This window comes from Gymnogyps californianus, chromosome 1 (genome assembly GCF_018139145.2).
Source record: "Gymnogyps californianus isolate 813 chromosome 1, ASM1813914v2, whole genome shotgun sequence".
NCBI lineage: Eukaryota > Metazoa > Chordata > Aves > Accipitriformes > Cathartidae > Gymnogyps > Gymnogyps californianus.
Genome location: NC_059471.1, coordinates 182,216,157 through 182,243,431, shown reverse-complemented (window position 1 = coordinate 182,243,431; position 27,275 = coordinate 182,216,157). Strand labels below are relative to the sequence as shown.

The 27,275-nt window shown below is 37.2% G+C and overlaps 1 protein-coding gene across 7 annotated transcripts in view; it reads left to right on the top strand.

The window, feature by feature from the left end:
• The window catches only part of USP15 (ubiquitin specific peptidase 15), a 70,701-nt gene that overhangs the window by 29,163 nt on the left and 14,263 nt on the right, over nt 1-27,275 (top strand). For 2 of the 7 annotated variants that reach the window (XM_050914480.1, XM_050914566.1), the window contains exons 5-8: nt 155-300; nt 2,840-2,901; nt 13,397-13,480; nt 20,151-20,295. In XM_050914480.1, coding sequence (XP_050770437.1) covers nt 155-300; nt 2,840-2,901; nt 13,397-13,480; nt 20,151-20,295 — 437 coding nt within the window. Of the gene's footprint in view, nt 1-154; nt 301-2,839; nt 2,902-5,789; nt 5,959-13,396; nt 13,481-14,281; nt 14,650-20,150; nt 20,296-27,275 lie in introns of those variants that run through there. The other 5 variants (XM_050914744.1, XM_050914699.1, XM_050914512.1 and 2 more) reach the window with 5 other exon arrangements.

Genomic DNA, 27,275 nt, shown 5'->3' with positions numbered 1-27,275 from the left:
CTTGTCCTACAACGTGATGTAGTTGCATACTATTTCTACAGTTTCATTCATATTTTGAATATAAGAAAAGAGGAGGTGATTCTGATGCTTTATTCGGCTCTATACTGTTTGTGTAGTGAAATGCTAAACTTGTGTTCTCTCCCTTTCAAAACAGATACAATTGAAAAAGAGATAAGAAAAATCTTCAATATTCCAGGTGAAAAAGAGACCAGATTGTGGAACAAATACATGAGTAATACTTTTGAACCTTTGAATAAACCAGACAGTACCATACAGGATGCTGGTTTATACCAGGGACAGGTACAGAGTAATATTATTTCTTTTTTTATATGGTTTTTTTTTTTTGCTCATGAAAATGTAGCAGTACCCAGTGAATTTTCCTTCTTTTTAAATGAAAATTGTCTCCTAATAGATTGTGTTAGGATAGAGGATTTTATAAACAAATTCATCAAAATAAAAGTAGTATTTTGAGTGTATACTTTTGAGTGTATACTTTGAGTGTATTTTCAGGATTAAAGATGAGTTTCTCTCCTGGTGAATTCAAAGTAAATGAACGTAACATCGCTGACTTGAATTTGGTAAAACCTGAAATAAAAAAATATTCCTAGGATCTGGAATATGTTCCCATAATGAAACCCAAAATTTGAAGAACTTTTTAGGTACTCTAAAGAATAATGTCTTCTACTCAAATTCTACTGTCCAGATTTCAGAAAGAAATTAAGAAAAAATGAAAAGACTTCAGATAAGAACTATAGAGACCAAACAGCTTGAAAACCTGCTTTAGCATGAGACTATATCATCACTTTAAAATCCCTTTATGGGAGGATTTCTTACAAGATAATTTTTTTACCTTTCCAGATGAATATAAAGAACAAATATTGAATTTTAAAGCTACACAAATACAAATGTGAACTGATTGAACAATTTCATTAGAATAACTTTTCAGGTTATTACATTGATTCTTTAGTCTTCAAATAGTTGGATGTTTTTTCAACAGCTGTAGTTCATACTGCCCTGCTACAAATACGAATGGATGAAATTTGATTCAGTAATTGTAGGCGAGATTATATTAAAGTATTTCCTTTTGCCTTGAAATACTTGACTCTAACCTGCTTACCAGCAGTATTTATGCTGTGCTTCAGTTTTCTTTTATGGCATGGAAGGTAAGTAATCAGTGCACCAAAATAACAGCTTGAACTATTGTGCCCTTTAGTTTCATGCTGCATGCACTTAAACCGTCACACAGGTAATTTTAACAATGCAGAGGTCCCGCTAGAAGAGCCCACATCTCCCATAAAAGATTTACGTCAAAGATGCAACTTGCAAATTGCCTCTATCCCAGTGAAACATTAACTATGAAGCAAGCATGGTCTAATATAGCCATAAAAAGATATCTGGGTGACATCTGTACTTTCAACAAAATAAATATTGTTCAAAACCAGGTTTAACCATGGTTTCTGAAAATGCTAAATGTCGTGATAGACCATGTGTGTTTGGTCAGTTGCACTTACTGACACACATGGTTGTTATTTTTCTTGCTGAGCCTCCTAATCTTAATAATAGTTATTCTGACTATTACAGTCTATCTAACCTAATAGTAATTTTTTACTGTGTAATTCTAAACTATGTATGTGATTGAGTAAATTAATGTTTTGAATTTATCAGTTGGTTTCTGAAGTGAGCCTTTAGGGGTTCCATTGAACTTTTAAGTCTAAGTCTTCCTTTTATTTAGTAGTCTCTTAAAGCAAATGGAAGGAAATATGGCAGAATCTGTCTTACAGCATTCATGACCAAAGATAGCAGACTACTCTTTTCCAGATGGAAAGCAGGTCATGATAGAAAGCTGGTTTTCAATGTCATATCTTAGTGTATTCAGACTGAAACCGTGGTTACATCTTCAAGTGGCAGCATGACTTATGTATAAGATTTTGAGCATAACTATATATGTGAATGTATGTCACTGTGTAGACATGTACAGCCATAGCATGGCAGTTAATTAGCATCCTGAAACATCAGTGTACAATTATGCAGAATTGGTTGCATTGGAAATTAAGAGTTAGATGCAGTTTAAATATTGGAGTCTAGTTGCCGTTTCAGATAATCTAGGCTATCCCAGCTGTCAATCCAGAAAGGCATGAGCTTTTTGTAGGTCCTGTGTCATATCTGCCAGCGTAGGGCAGATATCTCAAATACCCAAATGCATTTCAGATGGCACTTGATGCCTGTGTTTAGGACTGAGTGTTCTGTACTCTCTTTTGTACCAATAACAACTTGAATGAAATTAATTTCATTAGCCAATTGTCCCATTGGAAAATTAATATTAGATGAATGCTTTTGCAAAAAATACAGGAGTAACCAGACAAGTATGATTTTAAGGATATCAAGGCAGAAAATGGTTTGGTTTGAGGGGTTTTTTCTCTACCGATCTGTGTTGTGTGAGAGGCAAAATTCCGAAGGAATATCCCTTCCTTAACAGGGCTGTTGTGTAGACATGTGATTTCTATAGATTCATAGATGCTGTTTAGACATTGCAGGTTGTCTTCTGACCTCTTTGAGAGGTAAGGTCTTGCCATTTTATCCATGGATTGTTGAGGCATAGAAATATTAAGTGGCTTCACCAAAGTTGCACAAATTAAGATGTGGGGAGAAAAAAGTGAATAGAGCAAGAGGAAGATGCTGTGTAATTGAATGGAATATTCTTGAACCTCAGAGAACAGTAACTTAAACATCAGCCTTTTCTGACTTAATCGCATGTCAGCAAATCCATTAAAAAGATTGGAACAGAAAGCAATCTACTGATATTTTTATTTCAGTTTTCTTATTACACTTTCTGTGGTAGGTACTGGTGATAGAACAGAAGAATGAGGATGGAACATGGCCAAGAGGTCCTTCAACTCCTAAGTAAGTTGTGAATTTCAGTCATGTTATTTACTATAGCTTAACTATTTTCACATGTTATTTTGCTTTTAAAAAACCCTGTTTCTAAAAGTGGCATTTTATTTTGAAAATCATCCATCAGATGTGTTAGCTGAAAATATGCTGAATAGTGTATTTGTTATAAGTGCTGCACATTGTATAACATGACATAATATGGTGAATTCCTGCATATACGTTGCTTAATTTTGTTCATTTCAGCCAGTGATATATGTTATCCTGCTTAAAAATAGAAAAAAAATCCATAGTAGAAAACTGTAAAACTTAGCTTATTTTTAGATTTTGGTTTCAAAGCATAGTGTATCTGTTAGGTGAACGTAGATACAGGTATTTTATCAGTATTTTTCTTATATGTAAATGTTTTCATGGATAGCTTGTCCTTTTATCTCCAGAGCACAATATTTACACATAAACATTATTTAAATTGCATGTTGCTTTTGTTCTTTGTTAGGCTGTCATCAATTAACAGAGCACGATGTCCTCTTTCTTTTCTGTTCTTCCTGCTGCCATTGTCAACAGCACCTTGATAATGGCAAGTGAGTGGAAAGACTTGAGTGTGGTTTTTCTCATTTAATGGACAAACTTTTTTTAATATTGTTTCCAGAATCTAAATCATATTCTGTTGGTTTTGAAGAACAGTTGGAACTAGTTACTAGTAAACTAACACGATCTCAGCCTTGCAGTTAACTGTGTTTTCTGCTTTTGTTGACAGGTTCTTGAACATATCTTTCATAAAAAGTTCTTTTAAGTTCCTTTTATTCCTTTTGATATTCTACATTCATGTAATTGAGGTTCACTGTTGTTTTAAAACATTTTTATAGTATCATTGCTTATCGTTTGAAGGACGGAGATTATTTATCTTTGGTGTTTTATCTCAAGCACTTTTATTAGGAGCACTAGCTTCTATTACGTTGCATAATGAAGTCTGAGTTCAATTTAAGCTTAGTATGAACAGTATAATCTTGTTTAGCAAGATGTTATGACACAAAGAATTGAGAATGTAGAGCAGCAGAAAGAATGGGATGCAAAATACTTGAAGTTTAATCTCTGACCTCAAAAAGCATCTAGTAGAAATGTAAATTCCAAGTCAAATTTCAAATGTAGATTTTGAAGGTTGAAAGAATTTAGACAACTCGATGTCACAGATTCTTTTGAAAATTTTGGTAGGAAGATATTCTTGGTGATGGTACCTGCTTTTATTCTGCCAGATTTCCATTCCACTTTATGGAAGGCATTCAGGAGCAGTATATAAATTAAAGAATATCTCCTGGAAAATGTTTGATCTGGGGACAAGTAAAATGATAATTGAGAATACTGGTGTCAGTGGAGGCTATAAGTAAACCAACAAATGAGGATGAATAGTTTTACTGTGAAGCTGGGGCGTGTCTTTGAGGTTTGGCAGCTATCAGAAAGATTGATTGAAATTTGGTATTCAAATGCATTGTAATAGTGGAAGGTTTGCAAAATTTAGTGGATTCAAATAGAAACTATCAACAAGCAGTAATGGGGACGGGTTTTTACGTCTGTTTAAAACTTTATCAAAAATCTAATAAATGTTTAAAGGGGTAGAAATATTAAACACTTGCTTTTGAGTCTTCTGTGTGAGATGCATTACAAGTATTGGTTTATCATCACAAATAGTATACATCCAGTCCTGTCATTGGTCACACACTGGTCTCACACCGCTTCCTGCTGAGACTACCTCTTTGTAGTGCTTGTTTTAGAAGAGTACAAATTGTAAACGTAAATTCTGAGGCCAGGGAATAAAATGCCATATTTAGAAAGGTCAAAATATAGAATATTGGAAAGTATGAAAGGTTTATAATGCTTGAAAAGGGCAGGATCATTTCACAACATCAGCTAAGCTTTTCACAGAATCACAGAATAGTTGAGGTTGGAAGGCATCTCTGGGGACTGTCTGGTCCAACCCACCTGCTCAAAGAAGGGTAACCTAGAGCAGGTTGCTTGGGACTCTGTCCGGTCAGGTTTTGAACATCTCCAAGGATGGAGGCTCCACAGCCTCCCTGGAAAACCTATTCCAGTGTTTGATAACCCTCATTGTAAAACAAAATTTCTTATATTTAAATAGAATTGCTTGTGCTTCAGTTTGTTCCTATTACCTTTTGTCCTTTCAGTGGGCACCACTGAGAAGGGTCTTGCTCCGTCTTCCTCGTTCCCTCCCATTGGGTATTTAGACACGTTGATAAGATCACTCCGGGGCCTTGTCTTCTCCAGGCTGAACAGTCCCATCTCTCTCAGCCTCTCCACATAGGTCAGATGCTGCAATCCCTTGATCACCTTTGTGGCCTTTCACTGGACTTGCTCCAGTATGTCCTTGTCTCTCTTGTACTGGGGAACCCAGAAGTGAACCCAGCACTCCAGGGGTGTCTCGCCAGTGCTGAGTGGAGGGGAAGGATCACCTCCCTTGACCTGCTGGCAATGCTTTTGCCAGTGCAGCCCACAAGGTTGTTGGCCCAAGGGCACATTGCTGGCTCATGTTCAGCTTTTTGTCCAGCAGGACCCCAGGTGCTTCTCTGCCAAGCTGCTTTCCATCTGGTCACCTGCCCCCCCCCCCCCCCCCCCCCCCAGTGTGTACTGGTGCCTGGGGTTATTCCTCCCCAGGTGCAGGTCTTTGCATTTCCTTTGATTGAACTTTATGAGGTTCCTGTCTGCCTGTTTCTCCAGCCTGTCAAGGTCTGTCTGAATGGCAGCACAACCTGTGTTGTGACAGTTGAAAACGAGAGGTAGTAAGATGTTCTGCACATTTTCACTGCCTCTTTCTTGTTAGCGGAAGCATAACAGCAATCTTTGTATTGATTGCTTCTTTTGGCAATTTTTCTTTCTTCCTACTGCAGGTGATGAACGTTGGCAGATTTTTATGACAAACATGTTAAAGGTGTGAGCATCTTTTTCTACTGCAAGAAAAGAACATATTTACTTTGGAAGTGGCCAAATTGGGACCTCAGCATAGGAAGGAACACTTTTGAAAATTATAGTTCTATTTCTCTTAAAAGTATAGCGAATTGGTACAAGTGAAAATATTGATTATCATCATAATTGTCTCTTCTTCTGAAGAAACTAGGAAGAAATTATTTCAAGTTTGAGATCCTTTTTTATATAGGAGCAGAGACCCTGCTGTGCAACTTAGAATTTCAGCTCTATGTCCAAGCTTGTCAGTCTTTGGATTTCTTTTATGTGTACTGTTCTTCTGTCTTCTGAATTTACTGAATTTTGGAAGTAATTGCAACATCCACTGTAAAAAACCCACTAAAGTTTAATGATATCTGCTATTGTCTCATACTTTAATGCTGTTTACAGTGTTTGTGTGTTGGCGTTTTTTTGCCTGGAACTATCTGAATGTGGTGTACATTCTTAAAATGTGCACAGGGTCAGTCAGGCTTAGGAATAGCTGGATTTTTGGCTCTCTGAGAGGTTTTGTTTGTATCAACTGTTTATATCAGCTGCTGGGATGTTTGTTGCTCAGGAAGCTTGGTTTCTGTGAAACTTTTTCTAGGGAGCTCATAGTGACTTCTCCTGCAATGTCTTTATTGTCATCTGCTCCCAAAATAGATATTACTCAGCATTAATGGGCAGTTCTGCAGAAAGTTTTGTTATACTAACTTTTCTGTGAATAACTGTCTCCCCAATGTCATACATGTGACAAACTCATCCAAACATGGAGAACCCAGTTGCTTTGGTAGTTTAGTTGCTGCTGATCCCAGTCCTTGAATGAAGATTTGTGATCTCTGTTCAGACAAATTTTTTTTTCATATCTGTATCTTTCTGCGGGAGATTATTCCACAGGCAGAAAAACAACGAACCAACCAACACTATTTGAATGGTTTACTATCATCAAGAGGATGTTTTAAACTAAGATACCAAAAAAAAAAAAATCTAAGGTTGTAGTTCAAGTAACTTAAGCAACTGTACTACAAAATCAAATTACTTGTGTTCAAGAAAAACTGTACAACAATTAAAACCTTTCATCCAGTCTGTGATTGTAAAATCTGAGACAAGGAGAAGGAACGAGCTTAAGTTTTGAAGTTCCACAAATTACCAAATGAATAGCCAGGGCAAGGTTTCTATTAGTTTTCTGTTAAGAAGTTGTTACCTGTTTATATGCAAATATAAAAGCAAGTTAGAGAAACATACAAAGAAGGTATTAACTAGACACTTATTTCATTCTAATTTTAGAAAAGTATTGTTTGCTGTTTTCTTAGAAAACTTAGTAAACAAGTATTGTCTATTCATCCATCATATTCTTCAAAAATGCTTCTTATACGGTAAAAAACTAAGAATTTTTAATTAATTATCAATATACATCTGTGTGTATAATAAAAATAACAGATTTCATTCTGATCCAGTTTCTTTAGAGTTCACTGTGGAATAAATCATCCTAATCAAAAAGCTGGCTACTTTGCATAATTTACAGATGGTCTGCTGTTAACTTTAACAATTTTTGCATGTAAGAGGGAATACATTGTTTTGGGGGCGGGGGGGGGTTGACCATACAAAAATTTGAGACTGTACACATTCACAGTTTTTTCTCCTTGTAATAATGAATGTTTTCTTACAATATTTGTCACATGGTAAGATTTTTTTCATAATTTTTTTTCTGGTTCAAAACTGTATGCCTTTTTATCTTGGAAAAACACTAAAGGTGCTTACTTGATTCTTTTTTGTTTCTGAGCTGGATCCCATAATGTTTTTAAGGGGGGGGGAGAATAAAAGATGCTTAGCTATCCTTTCTGAAATAATTTAATGCTTGTGTATCCAAGTTTTTTAGGAAAAAATATCCATGAGTCTTCAAAAGAAAAACTATGTTTGTCTACTGAAATGAAAAGTATCATCTTTAACCAAGAGATTTAAAATCTCGTTTTTTTCCCTGAAGCAGTTGATGTGCAGATAGGTGTGCCTTTCTACTGACTTTGCTGTAAGAAAGATAATTGTGGAGAATAGAGCTAACTGAGGACTTACTCTGATGTCTTAAATGGTAAAAGCAAGAGCTGTCAGAGCTTGTCTGCCAGTCAAGAGCTGGACTGCCGTTTGCTGATGCATAATAACTTGTTAGACTGTGGTAACCATGTGTCTGAGCCCCTGTGGGTAAACATCAAACATTGGTAATGTACAACAGACGTTTTCAAGTTAGTTTAACAAACATGTTCATTAATATCAGTTAATGCAGGGTTGAGAAACTCTTAACAACTGCATGCCCTGAACATTAGAAATTTTTTTGATTGCTGAATGTTAAAATATCAACCTTTCATGCACACCCCCCAGAGAAGTATGATTAACTGAATTAGTTGGCTTTTGTAAGAAGAGAATAGTCTAAACTGAAGTAGGTTAAACATACTAAAGCTTGCTTTAAAATACTAAATTATACATTAGCATGATTATAACCACATCTTCACAGGATCAGAGACCTTGGGGATGGAAGGACCACTCAAGATAATCTCATCCAGTCCCCCTACTCAAAGCAGGGGCAGCTGGAGCAAGTTGCTCGGGACCATGTCCAGGCGTATTTTGAATATCTCCAGAGATGGAGACTGCACAGCCACTCTGGTCAACCTGTTCCAGTTTTCGACCACCCTCACTGTAAAAAAAGTGACAATTTATCACCTTTTTTTTTTTTTTTTTTTGTGAACATCATCTTACGTTCAGATGGAATTTCATTTATTTCGATTTATACCCATGACCTTTTGTCCTTTCAGTGGGCACCACTGAGAAGGGTCTTGCTCGTCTTCCTCGTTCCCTCCCATTGGGTATTTAGACACGTTGATAAGGTCACTCCGGGGCCTTGTCTTCTCCAGGCTGAACAGTCCCATCTCTCTCAGCCTCTCCACATAGGTCAGATGCTGCAATCCCTTGATCACCTTTGTGGCCTTTCACTGGACTTGCTCCAGTATGTCCTTGTCTCTCTTGTACTGGGGAATCCAGAAGTGAACCCAGCACTCCAGGGGTGTCTCGCCAGTGCTGAGTGGAGGGGAAGGATCACCTCCCTTGACCTGCTGGCAATGCTTTTGCCAGTGCAGCCCACAAGGTTGTTGGCCCAAGGGCACATTGCTGGCTCATGTTCAGCTTTTTGTCCAGCAGGACCCCAGGAGCTTCTCTGCCAAGCTGCTTTCCATCTGGTCACCTGCCCCCCCCCCCCCCCCCCCCCCCCCCCCCAGTGTGTACTGGTGCCTGGGGTTATTCCTCCCCAGGTGCAGGTCTTTGCATTTCCTTTGATTGAACTTTATGAGGTTCCTGTCTGCCTGTTTCTCCAGCCTGTCAAGGTCTGTCTGAATGGCAGCACACCCATCTGGTGTATCAGCCCTCCTCCCAGCTTTGTGTCATCTCTAATCTTGCTGAGGGTGCACTCTGTCCTGACGTTCTGGTCATTAATAAAGATGTTAGAGAGTATAGGACCTAGTATTGACCCTTGGATACCACTAGTGACTGGCCTCCAACTGGACTTTGTGGTACGGGTCAAAATCATCTGGGCCCAACCCTTCAGCTGGTTTTCAGTCCATTTCACTGTACACTTCTGTAACCCATGCTTCATCTGCTTGTCTGTGAGAATGTTACAGGAGACAGTGTCAAAAGGCTTACTGAAGCTGAGATAAACAACATCCGTTTGCTCTCCCCTCATCTGCCAAGCTAATAAGCTTATCGTAGAAGGCTATCAGGCTGGTTAAGCAACATTTCCACTTCATAAATCCATGCTGACTAGTCCTTGTCAGCTTCTTGTCCTTCACATGTCTGGAAGTAGTTTCCAGGATTAGTTGCTCCATCACCTTCTGTGGGATTGAGATGAGGTGGACTAGCCTGTCATTCCCCAGATCTTCTCTCTTGCCCTCTTGAAGACAAGTGCCGTTTGCTCTCTTCCAATCTTCAGGAACCTCTCCCAATAGCCAGGACCTTTCAAAAATAAACAAGAGTGCCATCACAGTAACATCAACCAGCTCCCTCAGCAGTTGGTGCATCCCATCAGGCCCTATGGTCTTATGTATCTCCAATGTGTTTAGGTGCTCCCTAACCTCATTGTCCTCCATGGAGAGTAAGTCAGCCTTGCTCCAGGTCTTGGTTTCAGAGGTGTGGGATTCCTGAAAACTGGTCTTACTGGTAACGACTGACACAAAGAAGGCATTGAGTACCTCAGCCTTTTCCATGTCCTTTGTCACCAGGGCCCCTGCCCCATTTAGCAGTGGCCCATGTTTTCCCTAGTCTTCCTTTTGCTGTTTGTGTAGTTGTAGAATCTTTCTTGTTACCCTTCACATCACTTGCCAGATGTAACACCAGGTAGGCTTTGGCTTTCCTGACCTCATCCCTGCATAATTGCACAGTATCTCTATATTCCTTCTGGGTTATCTGCCCCTGCTTTCACTCAGACACTTTCTTTCCATGTCTGAGTTTGGTCAGGAGCTCCTTGTTCACCCATGCAGGCTTCCTGCTGCCTTTGCTTGATTTTCTACTTGTCAGGATGGACCATTCTTGAGCTTAGAGGTGATGGTCCTTGAATATCAACCAGCTCTCTTGGGCCCCTCTTCTCTCCAGGGCTGTATCCCATGGGACACTTCCAAGTAGATCCCTGAAAAGGCTAAATTCTGCTCTCTGGAAGTCCAGGGTTGTGTTACTGCTTTCTGCCCTGCTCTCTCTCAGGATCCTGCATTTCACCATCTTATGGTCATTGCAGCCAAGGCCCCAACCTTCACATCCCCAACTAATTCCTCCTTGTTTGTAAGTATTGGATCCAGCCAAGCACCTCTCCTTGTTGGCTTCTCAGTCACCTGTGTCGGGAAGTTGTCATCAATGCACTCCAGAACCTTCCTGGATTACTTGTGCCCTGCTGTGTTGTCCCACCTGCAGGTATCACAATGGTTAAAATCCCCCATAAGGACTAGGGCCTGTGAATGTTAGGCTTCTTCCAGTTGTCTGAAGAAGCCTAGTCTGCTTGGTTTTTTTAATCCTGATTCAGGCAATCTATAGCAGATGCCCACAGATTATTAGAGGAAAAGAGTTGTTCTGGTTGCATTTGTTTTTGCTGATGTCTGTATTCATGTCTCTACTGTAGATCACTATGGGAGTTAAAGTATAGAGCAGTTTAATCATAGGGTTAATGAAGTGTGTAGAGAAGTCAGTATCTAATGTGAGTTATCATCTGTTTTGGCATAGGACTACAGTAAAGTTTGTTTTTTAACCTGTCTTTTGCTGGACTGTTAAAATGCTAAACTATGATAAATAATTTCGTGGGTTTTGTTTGTTAGATCATAAAAAGTTAGATTTCAAAGTTATCAGTTACATAGTTCCTGATGTTTTTCTAGCTATGTTGAGAATCTGGTTTACTCTTCTCCTGCATGTGAGAAACAAGGCTATTTACTGATGATTTTTTTTTTTTTTTACAACCAGAGTTTGAAATTGATTATTTTTGTCAAGCAAGTAACTGTATTCTTTGAACATCTTTCTGCAGTGTTTTAACACCACAGTAACATTAATACATACTGAAGTTAGTATACTACTAAGTGGATATATACTTTGTCTTAGAACCTTGTATTTAAACATAATTGAGTTTTTGTTGCACATTTGATTACTCTTTTTGTCTTAGGAGATTCCTAAGTCATTGCAGTTGTTTTATGAGTAGATACTTTTGGTCATTCTTTTTGTACAATTTTAAAGGCAGAACTGTAGTATGGCAATACGTTCAGCATTAGCGCTTACTGTCTTCTCAGGGGTTTTTTATTATCCTTGTTTTGTTCTTATTTTTTTGTTTTAAATGATGGGGGTGGTTTCTGCCAATGTTGTTACGAAGTTCTTTCACAAGTATTGAAATGTATTAAGAGCTGTGAATGAATTCTGTTCTTCTCCGTATACAGGATTTAGCAATGTAACCAGCCGTAAGCAAATAGAAAGACTGAACACCTCAGAGTAGTAGGAATCTCTTGCTGTTTTACCTGTTATTATCACTTTGTATTTGATAGCAAATGCTATCAAAGAGTAAAACTACTGATTGTCATCTTCTCTAAGAAACAAATTAACTTATTTTTAGTTTTCGGTGGAAACCAGACCTTTATTTATGTAGCTTATTCTGGTTTCTTTTAATTTTTTAGACAACAATTATACAGTTTTAAATTTAAAAACTCAATGTATTGCATTTGAATTTGGTTTAAATTATATAAAAGCTTCAAATTCGTTTTGAAAAGTTCAATTTCAGTTCAAAATGACTCAGTTGAAATAGCTTCTTCTAAAATAATTACGTGTATGAATGTGCCTAATTTAACTTTTGTCTTGAATTTAAGTAGGGTTAAACTAACTTCAATTTTATATCTTTCTTGTGGACACAGTCTGTGTATTTTACTTCTTTGAAGATAATGTTCAAAGAAGAGAATTTCGATTGATAAAGGAAATCTACAGGAAAGCTTTATGAATCTTGGTCAGAATACTTTAAAAATTAAATAACATTTTCTTGACGTGGTGATATATTTTTTCTTTTGGAAAAAGTTTATTAATGAGAAGTTGAAAACAAATGTGAAAATATACTCGGGAAAATTCCCTGTGTAAAAATGTTTATCTCCTTGCAGAGTTTAGTTCTTGAAAGGTGCTTAAAAAAATCCTGAGCATGCAGAATTTCTTCTCATAAAATTGTGATATGTATTTCAAAGCTTTCCAATGACAGCTGGAGCTTTTTGTAAACCAGTTGGAGTTGCATAGGGCCCACAAACACATGAAGGTGCATAAATTATTTTGACTATTCAGAGCCTTTTCCATGGTTATCTGTAAGATTTGATCAGAAAAAGAAAAACACAGTGCAAGATAGTTGTATATTGTATTTAATTGTTACGTTCAGAGGGTCTTTGTGATTAAAATGATCAGTATTTCTGTATTTAAAAATAGTCTTAAACAATGGGGATGAGTGATATTGCTATTACTTTTGGCAAAAAAGGTTTTTAAAGGTTATTTAGTTTTGTGCATAATATCCTGGAATTTTTTTAACCATATTAATAAAACAATTTTAATGAAATGGTTTCATGCTGCTATTAAGCTAACCTTGAAGTATGTATCTTAATCGTTTTTGTATCTTGTGTCAACATCCATTTGTGGTTAAATGAAAAATTCATAAAATTTCCATGTTAGAAACTTTACATTCTAGGTTTTAGAACATCAAAATATCTATAGTCATACTATAAACTGTAAACAATTTTTTTAGCACAGTGGCCTGTGGGGTTTTTTGTTTGTTTGCTTTTTGCTTTGATAGCTCTATTTCTTCAACATGATATGTAAGTTTAAAGTACCGTGAAGCATTTCAAGTTTTAAAAGATGGATTCTGAGGGCTGCATGTCCTGAGTATTTTTAGTGCTTTGCCCACTTTTTAAAAAATACTTCTTTTCCATGCTTGTTTATATGCATTGTTCATTTGTTAGCTTTCTTTCATAGTTTTTAATATCTCAGCATTTTTATCTAATTGATCATTTTCGTATTTTTAAAGGTCCCCAGGTGCATCCAATTTTTCAACTTTACCAAAGATCTCACCATCTCTATCAAATAATTATAACAACATGAACAACAGAAAGTAAGCAATATACCTTAAAACATTATTTAATTTAATAGCCCCAGTGTGACATCAACAAATTTCAATGTTTTATAACTCCTAGCTTAAGGATTTTGATTTGTTTTGCAATATTTGGATTGTGAATTGTTACTGGTCACTATTTCATAGTGTAGGTATTGTAAAGCATGATATCAGGAAATGAAATGCAGTTAAAGATGTTTGGTAACTCTTAGTCCTCAGTAGAATAGACACTAAAAAGAATGTTCAGCATTGTAAGAAAATATATAAAGACTTCATTTAGAGTTTATCATGCTAAAAATGCATTGTTGTTGTTATTATCCTGCCTGAATTTAGATGGACAACAAAAAAAGTATAAACTACTTACATTTATGGTGGTCAGGTTTTCCCTTATTTATTGATGATAAGGTATAATAGCAGCATATGTGATATCACACATTGATTTGAGACCACTACAGGTGAATTGTTTTAGCTATAATGGTTGCCGTAGTGATTATAGCCATTGGTTAATTATCAGCAACTTAACTTCTGTGTCTTAGTGCTAGAAGATTTGAGAGAGATCAGTCTGATCGGTATGCTGGAATATTACAATGAGCAGAGGCTTAGTAAAAGAGGCTTCTCCCTTTTAAGGGTTTTCTCCTTTATATTCCAAATCAGAAGTTTAATAAAGAATGTGATAAAACTCTAAAAGAAGAGCTTTCATATTCCAGTGGCCAACTTTGTGTGTAATCCTTTTTTTGTTGTACACAACTGTAAAAAAAGTTGGTGAATATAGAAAAACATGGAATTATTTCACTTTAACAGATAATGGAGCATCTTTCAAATGCTTGAAACCAGAGAGCACTCATCTTTAATGCAAGCTGGGGGAAATTGAAGAGGCTTATTCTTACAATTCATTCAAATTTAAAATATTTTTCCAAACATGCATTTTGTGATCAAACATGAAGATGTTAAATATTAAAAAGGTGACATAAATATTAAATATCTTATACAATATCTTCCAGTTAAATACTGCATTTATCAGAAGTGATTTTTCCTAAGGGGTGAAGTGTCACTTGTGCTTCTACCAATTGTGAGTAGCCCCAACTCTCACTGTTAAACAGTTGAAATCCATGTATTTAACTGCAGTCTATTGTACTCTGTGTGTGAATGTGTAGTAAATAAAAAGTATATTGTATCTATGATTGTGTGAAAAATTACTTGACCAGAGCTGAGCCTCCAGCTGAGAACTAATCTCTCCTTCCCCCATTGCTTATGCAAAAGACAGTTGTAATACCAAAACCAAAACTTAACAGTTACTTTTTCCTAGGGATCCACTGTTTTAAATCAAGTCAGCAAGGCTTTCTTCTTTTTCTGCCCCCCCCCCCCCCCCTTTTTTTTTCTTTTTATAATGTTAGCTTCTCCCTAGTGATGCTGTAGTTATTTTTAGGAAGCACTTACGAAACCTGTTGCCAGCTTTTGCAGCTTTTAAAGATAGTTTCTTCACTTGCTTTAGCTGATTTTATTTTTATTTCTTGGTTTATTTTGGAGCCAAAATGCGAGCTTTTAGAACTAAAGGTAAAATTCTGGGGTTGTTTTTTGTTTGTTTTTTCTAATTTGAGGATTTTCAACAGAAGTACGTGTTTAAAAGAAAGTGATATAAATTTCAGATTTGATAAGGAATTGGTCCTTTGAAGTGCCTTAACTGTAACTTAAACATTTGTAAATCAGATAGTAGGTACATGTTCTCTATAGTGTTATGAAATACCAGCCATTTTTCTCTTGTAACTCAAAACACTGTATATCTGGATGTTACGTAAGGCAGATACTCAGTGCAGAAGTATATGGTTTTCCTTACAATGCAATAATCCAATTTTGATGAGTTTAAAATAAATATTTAAAAAATCACAAATTTATAATTCACTACAATATATAATGCAGGAGAATCTTTAGCAGCACTTCTGTCAGAGTACATATTCAAGATGAACTAGTTCAGTGATAGAGAAGTCATATCCATTGATACACTATGTACTTTAAAGTACATACTGTTTCATTACGAATTTTTGGCTTCAAAAGGTAAAGGGAAAGATATATCTCTGTATTTAATTGTATTATATCATTCTGGGTTAAGATCAGTTTCTTCCTATGTTCTGTTCTTCTTGCAAATATCTCCTTGTCTAAGAAAGCACTTCTTTTCCATTAATTTATGCTATCTTCTTTTCATTACTTTCTTAATTAACTACTTAATGTCAGCTTTGCCTGGAATTTATTTTCATGTTTCTGCCTTATGTCTCTTACATTGCACATTATCTTTAGTACAATAGCGAAATTGTACATTTGTGGCTTTCCAGAATCCATTGGCACCTCCATATGGACATGAGACGCTGTGACTCTAAAAGAAATACCAACATTTATTTTGAAGACAATTTTAGCTGACAAAGCTGATTTGTAAGGCAGAAAAAGCAAACAACAGGTTGTGTGTAGTAATAGTCATAAATGCTAGTCGTTGCAAGCCTGTTTTTGCAATTATTATAGCTTGGCTATAGAGTACAAATTATATAACTCTGAAAAGTATCATGTTTCTTTATATGGTACACATTTCTGTAATATTTGTCGAATACAGGACATGTTCTGAGTAATAGTAAGCCTCAAATTGGTAAATATTTTATTGTGTGTTGAGCTAGTCATATGTTACATAATAGAAATAGCCTGTGCAAATTTTATCAGGTCCAAAGCCTTCATTTCTGTAAATATGAGTTTGCATTTGGTGGAATGGAGGATTCCAAATAATTGATCATTGATGTTCTTTTGCCTTTACAGGTGATCTTGTTGAAAGAATAACATAGGAGGATTAGCATAATATGTGTTAGTGGATTCAGAAGAGCAGGGAGAGACACGCATCATTTAGGTCTTACTGGAATTTCTGTTTATTGCTGTTATAAAGCAATACATTTCATGTCACACATGGTATTTTTTAAATTATGTGGGGAGGGGATTAAAACCACTTGAACAGGGATTTTGCTTGGGGAATTAAGTGAAAAGTTGTTTTGTTTTCTTCATTTGTAACCATTGTTTCAGGGTCCTAAAATGACTTGCTTCATCATTCAGTAGTGTCAGCTTGTCAGAAGACAGACAGCTGGCAGCTTTGTTATTTTAGTATATTTCTATACGGTTATTTCAAGAAGTATAAAAGTTAATTACATCACCTGTAGAAACAGTTTCTTCATGTTGCATCTGACACATAGGCAAATATTATGAGGAAGGTGATTTTTTTTTTTTAACTTTATTTAAATAGATTATGCTATCTTTTGCTCTCCAGACAATGATCATGAACAATAACAAAGACAGTAGTCTTTGTGTACTGACATGGGCCTCTCCTGCTGCTTCAGGTATCTCTAAAAATTGATGGAACCCGATTATGGGTTTCTTAAAGTGGCTGGTCACAAAAACACATTGGCAGTGTATTAAAGTGGTTGAAGTATTACGGAGCTCAGTAAGTGTTCCAAACTTTTTAATTTTCTGGGTTCATTCTTGCAACTCAAATTCCTTTTGCAGCACCTGTTGTTGGTATATGGCACTCCACTGTCAAATTGTGTCCTTTCCAAAGCTAGTGATGCTTCTCCAAACTTCTCTGTTCCAAATCCACACTTCCCAGAACTCCAACTACACAATGAGTGCTCTGGGTTCATCATCATCTGAAAGCTGCTTTGAGGTTTAAAGGCAGGATACAGACAGTACATATAAGTCATTTCAAATATGGCACATGCAACTCAAAATTTATAGATTTACAGATAATAAAACCTCATTTGGAAACCTCCCTTTACCATTTTCACTGCTTCAGGAACTCTGTCTAGCTGTTCAAGGGTCTGAAGATGGTTTCATTTTTTCAAGTCTTGCCTTATTTTTTGAGCAGCAATTTCTTCTAAGAGCCATCAGTGTTTTCTTCCTCTTATTGCCCTTACTTGACCTCCCCATTCTAATACTACCCCTCTGCTTTTCCATGCATTGTTCCTTCATTAAAGGCAACTTTCTAAAGGTTTTGCAGGAAAAGCAGGTGGAGGTTCAGGACACGCTATCACAAGTTACTTTTTCTAGGGTATTTCTGTTTGAATGAAGTTTATGTAGACTTGCCTTGCATCTTTACTTGCTTTCCATTGTTAGCCATTTACTACTGACTGTTAATAATTCTTTATTTTTTGTCCAGTCTCAAAAGCATGAAAAGCAGAGGCACAATGTAATTTAAATAAAAATAATTCTTCCAGAAAAAATGAAGTTTGCAGATTGATAAAGCTGTAAAGAGACTTCTCCTAGTCTCCTGCACATAGTAGGCACTGTATTTTGCTGGATATGTTTTGATAAAATATCACAGAACCCTGAAAGAAAAATACGTGAATAGACCTGAGTCACGGGATGAGTGTGATAACCATATTCTGTAAACCCCTCAAGTGTATTTCTGTGGGCCAGTACAGAAGATGAAAGAGCTCAGAAATTACTTTCCCTTTTGAGAAGTAAACTCTGACAGTTTATCCCTTAGAGCAAACCAACACTGGGGATCTATCTGCATTACAAGTATCTTGAATTAAGTTACCATGATGTTACTCAGCTAATTTGAGAGATCTTTCACATGAATGCACTATAGCCAAAAGACACCAATTGTATTTCCTAGCTTTCTAGTGTCCCTCCTAAGGTGGCAGTTCCTGAAGGGGGGAAAGCTGCAGAGAAGGAAAAAGAAGGGGAGTGAAAATCCCCAGGAAAATTACATTCAATCTGTTTATTACCCCTAAATATCCTAAATTTCCAAAAGAGATTTCTCTTCTGTTAACCATGTGAAAAGCATAATCTTTGAGTCAGGTGAGGAAAGTAGTAGGAAGCAAGCAGAGCTGAAAGTAGAAGCTTACTGTGTACCCTGTACGTGTGCATTTCTATTGCTGCTGTGCACTTTTGAGCTGGGTCGGGGGGTTGGTTATATTGTGGAGGTTGCATTAGCACCAGTGGCAAGCTTGTGCTTTTTCTGCCTGGGGGAACTAAAGCTTGCCAACTTAAGGGAATTGGGGTTGATTGCAGTAGCTGGACTGCAGCTGCAAAGGGAGATGAAAGGTAATTTTCCCTGGGGATCTCTCATGCATGGGTGAACCAGGGACTAGTGATAAGGGAAGGATTGACCATGGAAGCAAGCTTGAAGGGTATGTGGGCCCTGGAGTTCAAAAAGTGTCTTGTGTAAACTAGGGTGAAGGATTTAAGTTAGGATTAAGCTGAACGGACAAAACTAAGTTTACAGGGATTTTTCATAGAGAATGACCAGTAAACACAATGCCACTTAGCTAGTTTGGGGGCAAGCCAGAGAGCAAAAAAAATGTATGTGTATGGAAAAGGGAAGGACTGATAGGAAAGTCAACTATTAAAAAGAAATGATCAGATATAAAAGTTTGAGAACAGCAGCTTTATGGACAGTGGAGCTATAAACTACACAGATTTCTGAGGCCATCGAAAGAGGGAGAAATTTTCTTCCCCTTCTGTTTGAAATTTTCAATAACTCTTGTGATTAAAACAAAACAACTGTTATTCATGAAAAGTGAGTAATTGTGCACTGAGGGGACAGCTGGAATTCAGTTGCATGTAAAGAGTGTGATACTGTTCAGGAATAATGGCTGGAGTGTACCATTGGGCACTTGCATACTCAGACTTTTACAATTATAAATCTCAATTATTTATCAGGATTGATTCTTTGCACTGCATATTTTTTCTTGCCATTCTTAGCAATTGACTTTCAAATTTTTATTCAAGTTGCTTCTAATGTGAGTAATGCTTAGTGACTGCAGAAATACTCTTGAACTTAGCCAAAGCTACCATCACGCAGATTTCATTATGATCAGTGCCTAAAATAGTTTAAGAAAGAGTTTAACCTTTCTGATTGGTTGTTTTTTCTAACATCTGTAATATTACAGAGTATCCTCTTAAAAGATTCTTTTGCCTTTCTGGTATTCTTGGATATGCTTACTTTACTGTTTTGAGGGTTATTCTATATTTAGTATTTGCATGATTTCATCTGGAAACAAATTGCTTTAAATCTTACCATTTTACCTATTTCAGTCTTCTCCAGTTTCTCCAAACAGATGCATCATAGAGATTTATAATGAAGTTGTTACAAGGCATTTTGCGCATTCTTTTACCTCTCAAGGCTTTCCTGCATTTGCATGCTGGATTGTGCTGTCCTAGCAGGGAAGCTATAAATAGACTCTCTGATGCAGTGAGGCAGCTATGCCACAGTGGCCTTGGAAATCTCAGCTTTCACCTGTAACTCTGCATTCCCATTCCCACCGACCTCACTCTTGCAGTAGCAGGATGCAAAAGGGACGTAAATGATTGATTGCTGCTGGTGGTGTCTAAAGTCTGAGTGTATTAAATTTGATGGAGCAATGAAGAATAGAGTAAGATGTGAAGCTGCTCCTATCAAAAAGGGGTAGGGATATAATAATTACAGTTATTGCAGTACATTAGATTTTGGTTGTTTGCACAGGTGACTTAAATTGAAATTAATGTTATTACCAAAGTTAAATACTTCTTTAAAATCCTTTCTTGTTCACAGAAGTTAACTTTAACATTTTTAATCATTTAAGTTTATAAAGTACTTGTATGTATTAAAGTACTATAGAGTACGTGTTTACATTGTGAAAGATGTTTTGTTTTTTTACAGTGTGAAAAATTCAAACTATTGTCTCCCATCATATACTGCTTATAAGAATTATGATTATTCAGAGCCAGGAAGACACAATGAGCAGCCAGGCCTGTGTGGCCTTAGTAACTTGGGGAATACATGTTTCATGAATTCGGCAATTCAGGTACGTACTTTAGAATAAAATGAGCTTGTCTTATTACTTGGAAACTAATATCTTGTTATATTTTGTCATGTTTGGAAACTAATATTAAGAAACTCCATTAAGTAGCAGGATAAGATTAAAATTGAGGAAATAATACATCTATAGTGGTATACTAGAAAAGTTGATTTACGTAGCTGCATTCATTGTTTCCCCTGTTTTTGCACAGTGATCAATGTCAGAAAGACATTTGACCAGCATTCCACATGAGTGAACCCTTAAGTGGGATTCTTTGCTTTTTGTAATGATTACCATGCATGCATGTCACGAAAAATACTTTTTCATTTTGGGATGCGCTTGAGTACAGATTGTAGTGCTGAAGTGTCAAAAAGCAGATGACTGGTGGATTACTGGGCCTTTACTTCTAACTAATTATCATGTACTTAGTGCACAGGTTAACATGCAGGGAACCTTTGAACATATTTCCCTTTGACCTTTCCCCTTTAAATAGCTGCTATTTCATGGATGAGATATTTTACAGGAATGTAATAGCTTGTTTCTTTGCTATGATTGCAAGAGAAATACTAGTATACCTAGTATTACTCTTATCAAGACAAAAAATTAGTCCTTTTAAGTGGAAGCTGCAGTGGTAGATTAATTAATGATCAGAAAGAACTAATAGTTTAATTTGGTTTTGTTTAGTTCTGGAACTCATGTTTTGTCATCAAAGCAGTCTTATGTCAAAAAACTGTGAAGTTCTTGTTCACATTTTTTTCCTGCTGAGTATAAAGATACTAGATCTTAACCAAGCATACTTCAGAGTTAATCTCCTCATTTGTCATCACAAGGATTCCCGACTTATGTTTGTGATTTCTTTGGGTGAAATAAAAAAAAAAAAAAAAAATGTTGAATTCCTTCTTTAGCCTGTTCAGAAAAAAAGTATTCAGACACATTTGTAAGCTAAGTTTATGAAGTTGTTGAAATTTGTTCAAAGAAAAAATATTCCAGAATTTCATAGTCTGCAGATTTTCTATCCCTTCTTTATATATAGAATCAGAGAATAACTTGGGTTAGAAGGGACCCCAGAATGATCATGGGTCCCACCTCCCCTTTGTGTCCATTACACTAGTCCTGTCAGCATGCACTTCTGAGAAGAGTCTGGCTCCACTTCTCTGTAGCCTCCCATGAGGTAGCTGCAGACAGCCACGAGCTCTCCCCTTAGTCTTGTCTTCTTCAGGTTGAACAAATGCATACAGCTCTCAACCTTTCCTTGTATGTTGTTCCCCAGCCCCCCGACCATGTTGGTGGCCCTCCTCCACTCTTTCTTTCACTGAGGAGTGCTAAACAGGACAGTGCTCCAGCAGCAGTCTCACAAATGCCAAATAGAGGGGAAGACTTGCTTCCCTTTGCCTCTGGCTACTATTGCTAATACAGCCCAGCGTGCAGTTGGCCACCTTTCCCACAGGGATGCACTGCTGGCTCTTCCACATTTCCACAGAAAAGGACCACTGGGTCATATTATGCAAAGCTGCTTTCTAGCTGGTCAGCCCCCAGCCTGTAGTGGTATATGGGGTTATTCCATAGTTATTCCATATTTGTTTACATAAGGCATCCATAAAATTCAGTTTATTCTTGTTTCTAAAAATGTTTTCATGAGGATACTTGAAGAGAAGTTGAACAGTGCAGGAAGTAATTCAAATTTTTTTTTAGCATGCTGCACAAAAGATGGCTAAACTGAAAGGGGGAGGGACACACATTTTGCAGCATCCGTTCTAAATAAAAATGCTATATGTAACCTTTCTTGATTACTAAATTGCATCATTATGCTATTGTAAAGAAAAAAAAAGAATATATTTTTGTGTCTAGTGTATGAACCAGAATTGTCTTTTAAAAGTTGAATTAAAAGAATATTCTTAGTACATAGTGAATTTTTTTTATGATGCTGCACTGTTCGTCAGGCTAGACTGATTAAAAACAATAATTTTGTTTACTTATTGAAACCTTTGTTAAACTTGTATACATGAATTTGCATATATGTAGATTTAAGAGTAACCTTTTAGGTGAGAATTACAAGCATGGGTTATTGCCTTTAGGAATCTTCCACAGCTTAACAAACTTATTACAGTTCACATCAGTATACCATTGTGTTAACTGGATTTAATTCTGAGGTCTGCGTTCTAAATCATGTCAACTTTGACTTCATTGCTTTTTAGTTATATCTAGCAAATCAAATGTTCAAGTAAGTTCTGAAAAACTGTAGTATAAATTAATAAATACAATTTTGCTGATTCACAAGACAATGCTCTGGGTAAGAAAATTAGGTGTTTATTGAGCAGTGCAGCTGTTAGTTTGGCATGGTACCTTTATTATGTCCTCAATGGTGTGTTTTTTCAAATGCATTATTTGGCAGCTTTCTTAGCAAGGAAGTGTAAAGTATCTTTTCAGTTCCACCTACTATATCTCTCCAAGAAAGTATTGTTCAGACTTTAATGTTATCTAAGAAATCCATGAAAGTGCTTTTTAGTGAAAGTATGATGTGTTCTTAACACAGTAAGGTCTCGCAGACTTCAAGTTCTACTGTCTTCTTCCTCTTGCCACCACTTCTACCTTTTTTCCAATTACACTGAAAGCATACGTTTCACTGCACTAATTTGCCATTAATTTCACCTCCTACTGTTATCGGAGTAACACTGGATTATTCTGGCTAGAGGTGTAATGCCTACGGCCAAAGCACTCTGAACACATTTGACCTTGTCTAATCTTGGAAGCAATGAAGGGATGGGCCTGGATAGTATGTGGATGGCAGACTAGGGAATTCTGCTTGGGAATATTGGGTGCTCTAGGCTTTGACCTGGATGATGGAGGAGAGTGCACCCTCAGCAAGATTAGAGATGACACAAAGCTGGGAGGAGGGGCTGATACACCAGATGGGTGTCCTGCCATTCAGACAGACCTTGACAGGCTGGAGAAACGGGCAGACAGGAACCTCATAAAGTTCAATCAAAGGAAATGCAAAGGCCTGCACCTGGGGAGGAATAACCCCAGGCACCAGTACACACTGGGGGGGGGGGGGGGGGGGGGCAGGTGACCAGATGGAAAGCAGCTTGGCAGAGAAGCTCCTGGGGTCCTGCTGGACAAAAAGCTGAACATGAGCCAGCAATGTGCCCTTGGGCCAAGGCAGCCAGCAGCCTCCTGGGCTGCATTGAGAAGAGTATTGCCAGCAGGCTGAGATTGGTGATCCTTCCCTTCCACTCAGCACTGGCGAGACACCCCTGGAGTGCTGGGTTCACTTCTGGGTTCCCCAGTACAAGAGAGACAGGGACATACTGGAGCAAGTCCAGTGAAAGGCCACAAAGGTGATCAAGGGATTGCAGCATCTGACCTATGTGGAGAGGCTGAGAGAGATGGGACTGTTCAGCCTGGAGAAGAGAAGGCTCCAGAGCAATTTTATCAATGTGTAGAAATACCTGGTGGAAGAGAGTAAAGAAAACTGAGCCAAACTCTTCTCAGTGGTGCCCACTGAAAGGAGAAGAGGCAATGGGCACAAACTGAAGCACAAGCAATTCCATTTAAATATAAGAAATTTTGTTTTACAATGAGGGTTATCAAACACTGGAATAGGTTTTCCAGGGAGGCTGTGGAGCCTCCATCCTTGGAGATGTTCAAAACCTGACTGGACACAATCCCAAGCAACCTGCTCTATGTGACCCTTCTTTGAGCAAGGGATTGGCCTAGACAATCTCCAGAGGTGCCTTCCAACCTCAACTATTCTGTGATTCTCTGATCTGTTTTGGTTATCTGCTCTAGCTTATTTACCTTTTATGGTGTCTTCCTTCACAATTATGTCAACACAGGGTTGTTTATCAGGATAAATCTGTTTTCTTTAAACAAAAGAGTTTACTGTATAGTTTTAGACTCTGAAATAGTTTCCAATTCCATTCATGTTCTATTCCAAAAGCTCTGCTTTGATCCCTTCCATTCAGTCAGTGCTGAGTGTAATCAATGTAGCTTCCTTCAACAGAAGCATAGTTTAGTTTATCTACTCTCCTGCTGATTACCACTTTTCTCAGTCTTCATCCTTCCCAGACAGCATTGAGGCCCCTTAGTATTCACATAAGAGCCATTTCTGCTTCAGAAACCACGTAATTTCTCAGACAGCTTCTCTTTGCTCTCGTCTCATGTACAGTGAAGATGGGTTGCATCAGAACTGTTATCAGTGTTCCTTGAAGAAGAGGGCCAGTTCCTTGCACATCTTGCTCTCCAGAGTCTGACCAACTTGTCTGAAGGTTTTTGCCCTGTAACCATACTAGATAGAAATGTGATAATCCTGGCAGTTTCTTAAATTTTGTTGCAAGTTCATTAAGGTTGGGCTTGCCCCTTCATCCTTCTAAGTGATTATTGTAGAGACCTTTGCTTTTCCAAGTAGGGGCTTTCAGTGTTACAAAGCTCAAGACAACTAGAGGAGAGATGGTGAAGAGGTGAGTAAGATTCTCTCTGGTACCACAAACAGCTGCAAGCTGAGTAGGAGTAAGGCCAAGAAGGTTAAGATACCATTGTATTTCTCCCAAGTGCTGTTCTCTTATCACTGTTTCTTATTTAAAAAAAAAAGCAATAATTCAGTATTATTTCATATTTTGGTTGTATTGGAACTTTTCTTTTGTATAGATTTTTCAGATTCTTTTGAAGGGGTATTCCATATATCTAATTTTAATTTGCTTCAGTGCTAACACCTAAGGCTTGATTTTTATTATTAAGGCCTAAATGTCTGCTTTCGCAGATCTGATCATTAAATAAAACAGGAAAGACAAAAGAGAGCTTGTGGACTTTATGAAAACATACTATTATGAGTGCTTGAACCCATATCAAGCAAAAAAAAAAGAAGAGTATTTGGCAAGTAGGCGTTTTATTCACATTCACTTATGTACATGGCTATGTTCTAAGCTGAAAAAAATAAGAAAAATATGAATCTCCTGAAGCATTGCTGTGCTGCCACCTGTGGATGTTTCCTAAGTATTGCTTTGCCCTTTTGGTAGGGTACTAGTGATTAGAGCTCTGTGGGAAATGTGTTTTTTTTTTTTTTTTCTTTTGCAGTGAAAACCTGAGAGTTCACAAAGTTTTTATTTTGTGATTCAAAAATAGGAGAAGAATGAAAGTAAAAGTTTTAATTAAAAACATTTCTTTTTTTTTTCCCCCACCTTTTCATTTTTATGTTTTTTCCATCAGTGTGATTATATATATGTACTTGACTTTTGAACAACAGCTGTTGAGAGCTTTGCAATGGGGTATTTCAGCAGTTTTCTTTCTTCAGAAAGATGATTAACATTCCCTCTACAGTTACTTATGGCTGTGAGTTTATCCAGACAAAACATAACATCTTTCACCAAAACCTGAAATGATTAAGTTTTTAGTGCTCTGTTTCAGCTGCCGTAGGCATACAGAGTTTGGGTTAAGGTGTGTATTAGCTGAGCACTTTTCACCACGTCTGACACAAAGCGCTTCAGACAAAAGTAGGATAGACAGGTGTAAAGTAATTCACTTTTTCTCCTATTACTTGGATCTTTCTTTTAGTCAGTCAGCTCTTGGTCTTCTATTAGAAGGCTGAAATATGAAATTTCAGTGCCCCTTGCATAAAATTGTTATCAAGTAGGACAGCTGAAGAACCATGATACTTAGAGGAACACTCAATTTTTAGCTCAATTTCATGATCTTACTGTCTGCTCCGCATTTCCCCGGTTAACTGGCATAATCAGTAATGATGTTTTCTTTGCTTTGAATTTTTATTTTTATCATTATTTCTATGTAATATCCCTTATGGGATGTGAATAAATGTTTCCTCGTTACCTTAGGATCATAGGATAATTCGGGCTAGAAGGAACTTCAGGAGGTTTCTAGTGCAACCTCCTGCTCAAAGGAAGGTCAGCGCTGAGGTCAGACCAGGTTGCCCAGGGTTTTATCCAGTTGGGTCTTGAAAACCTCCAAGAAGGCTGCACAGCCTCTCAGCTCCACTGCTTGACTGTTCTTACAATGAAAACTTTTTTCCTTATATCCTTAACCTCTCTTGTTTCAACTTATGCCCATTGTTTCTTGTCCTCCCACTACGCATCACTGTGAAGAGACTGGTTCCATCTTCTCCTTAACTTCTCTGTAGGTACTAGAAAGCTGCTGTTGAGTCTCCCTGAAACAGTCTCTTCTGCAGGCTGAACAAGCCCCGATGCTTCAGCCTTTTCTCACAGGGCAGGTGCTCCCAGGCCACTGACTGTCTTGGTGGCTCTCTTTTTTCATTCATTTTATTTTCTTTTTATCAGTTAAACAATCAGAGTCCTTGCAGAGTTTTTCCATACTTAAATTACGTGGATTTAGAGAAGTATAATGTGACTATTTTTATTATTTCCACCTGTATGAAGGTTTCATAGGACTGGTAGACTTGCTAACAAGATCATAGTCTAGTATTGGAATTACAGTATTCCAGTGAGGCTACAGCATTAATATATATAAGGCACTAAAAATAAAGATTATTTATTGTTAATTTTCCTGTGCATTTAAATGCCTCCAACACCCTACTAGTTACAGCTATGCTTTCTAAACAGTAGACTATATGTGTCTTTAGAGGTGATTAGGTCTCCTTTTTGACCCCATAATTTAGAATTCTTCCAGGGTGTTTGTATGCATGTGTATGTACATCAACAATGCGTACAGTGTTGCATAATACAGTTGATGCACAAATTGTGCAAAGCATTGTTTCGTCCTGTTGCATTGTTCGTCTAATTTTCTTGGAGGTTGATTATGATCTCTTGATACTGATTACATAAATAGTTGTTATCCACAGACTGCTCTGCTACAGAAAAATCTTTTTTTCTTCCTTTTTTTCCAAGTAATTAATATGTAACATGGAACCATAATTTCAGTGTTAACCTTTGTCATGCTGAAGACCGATCCTTCTCTTCTGTGGTTTGTCTCATAGTTGATCTTGGAGTTTCTACATTCTGTTCCATCTTTTCCTGTGA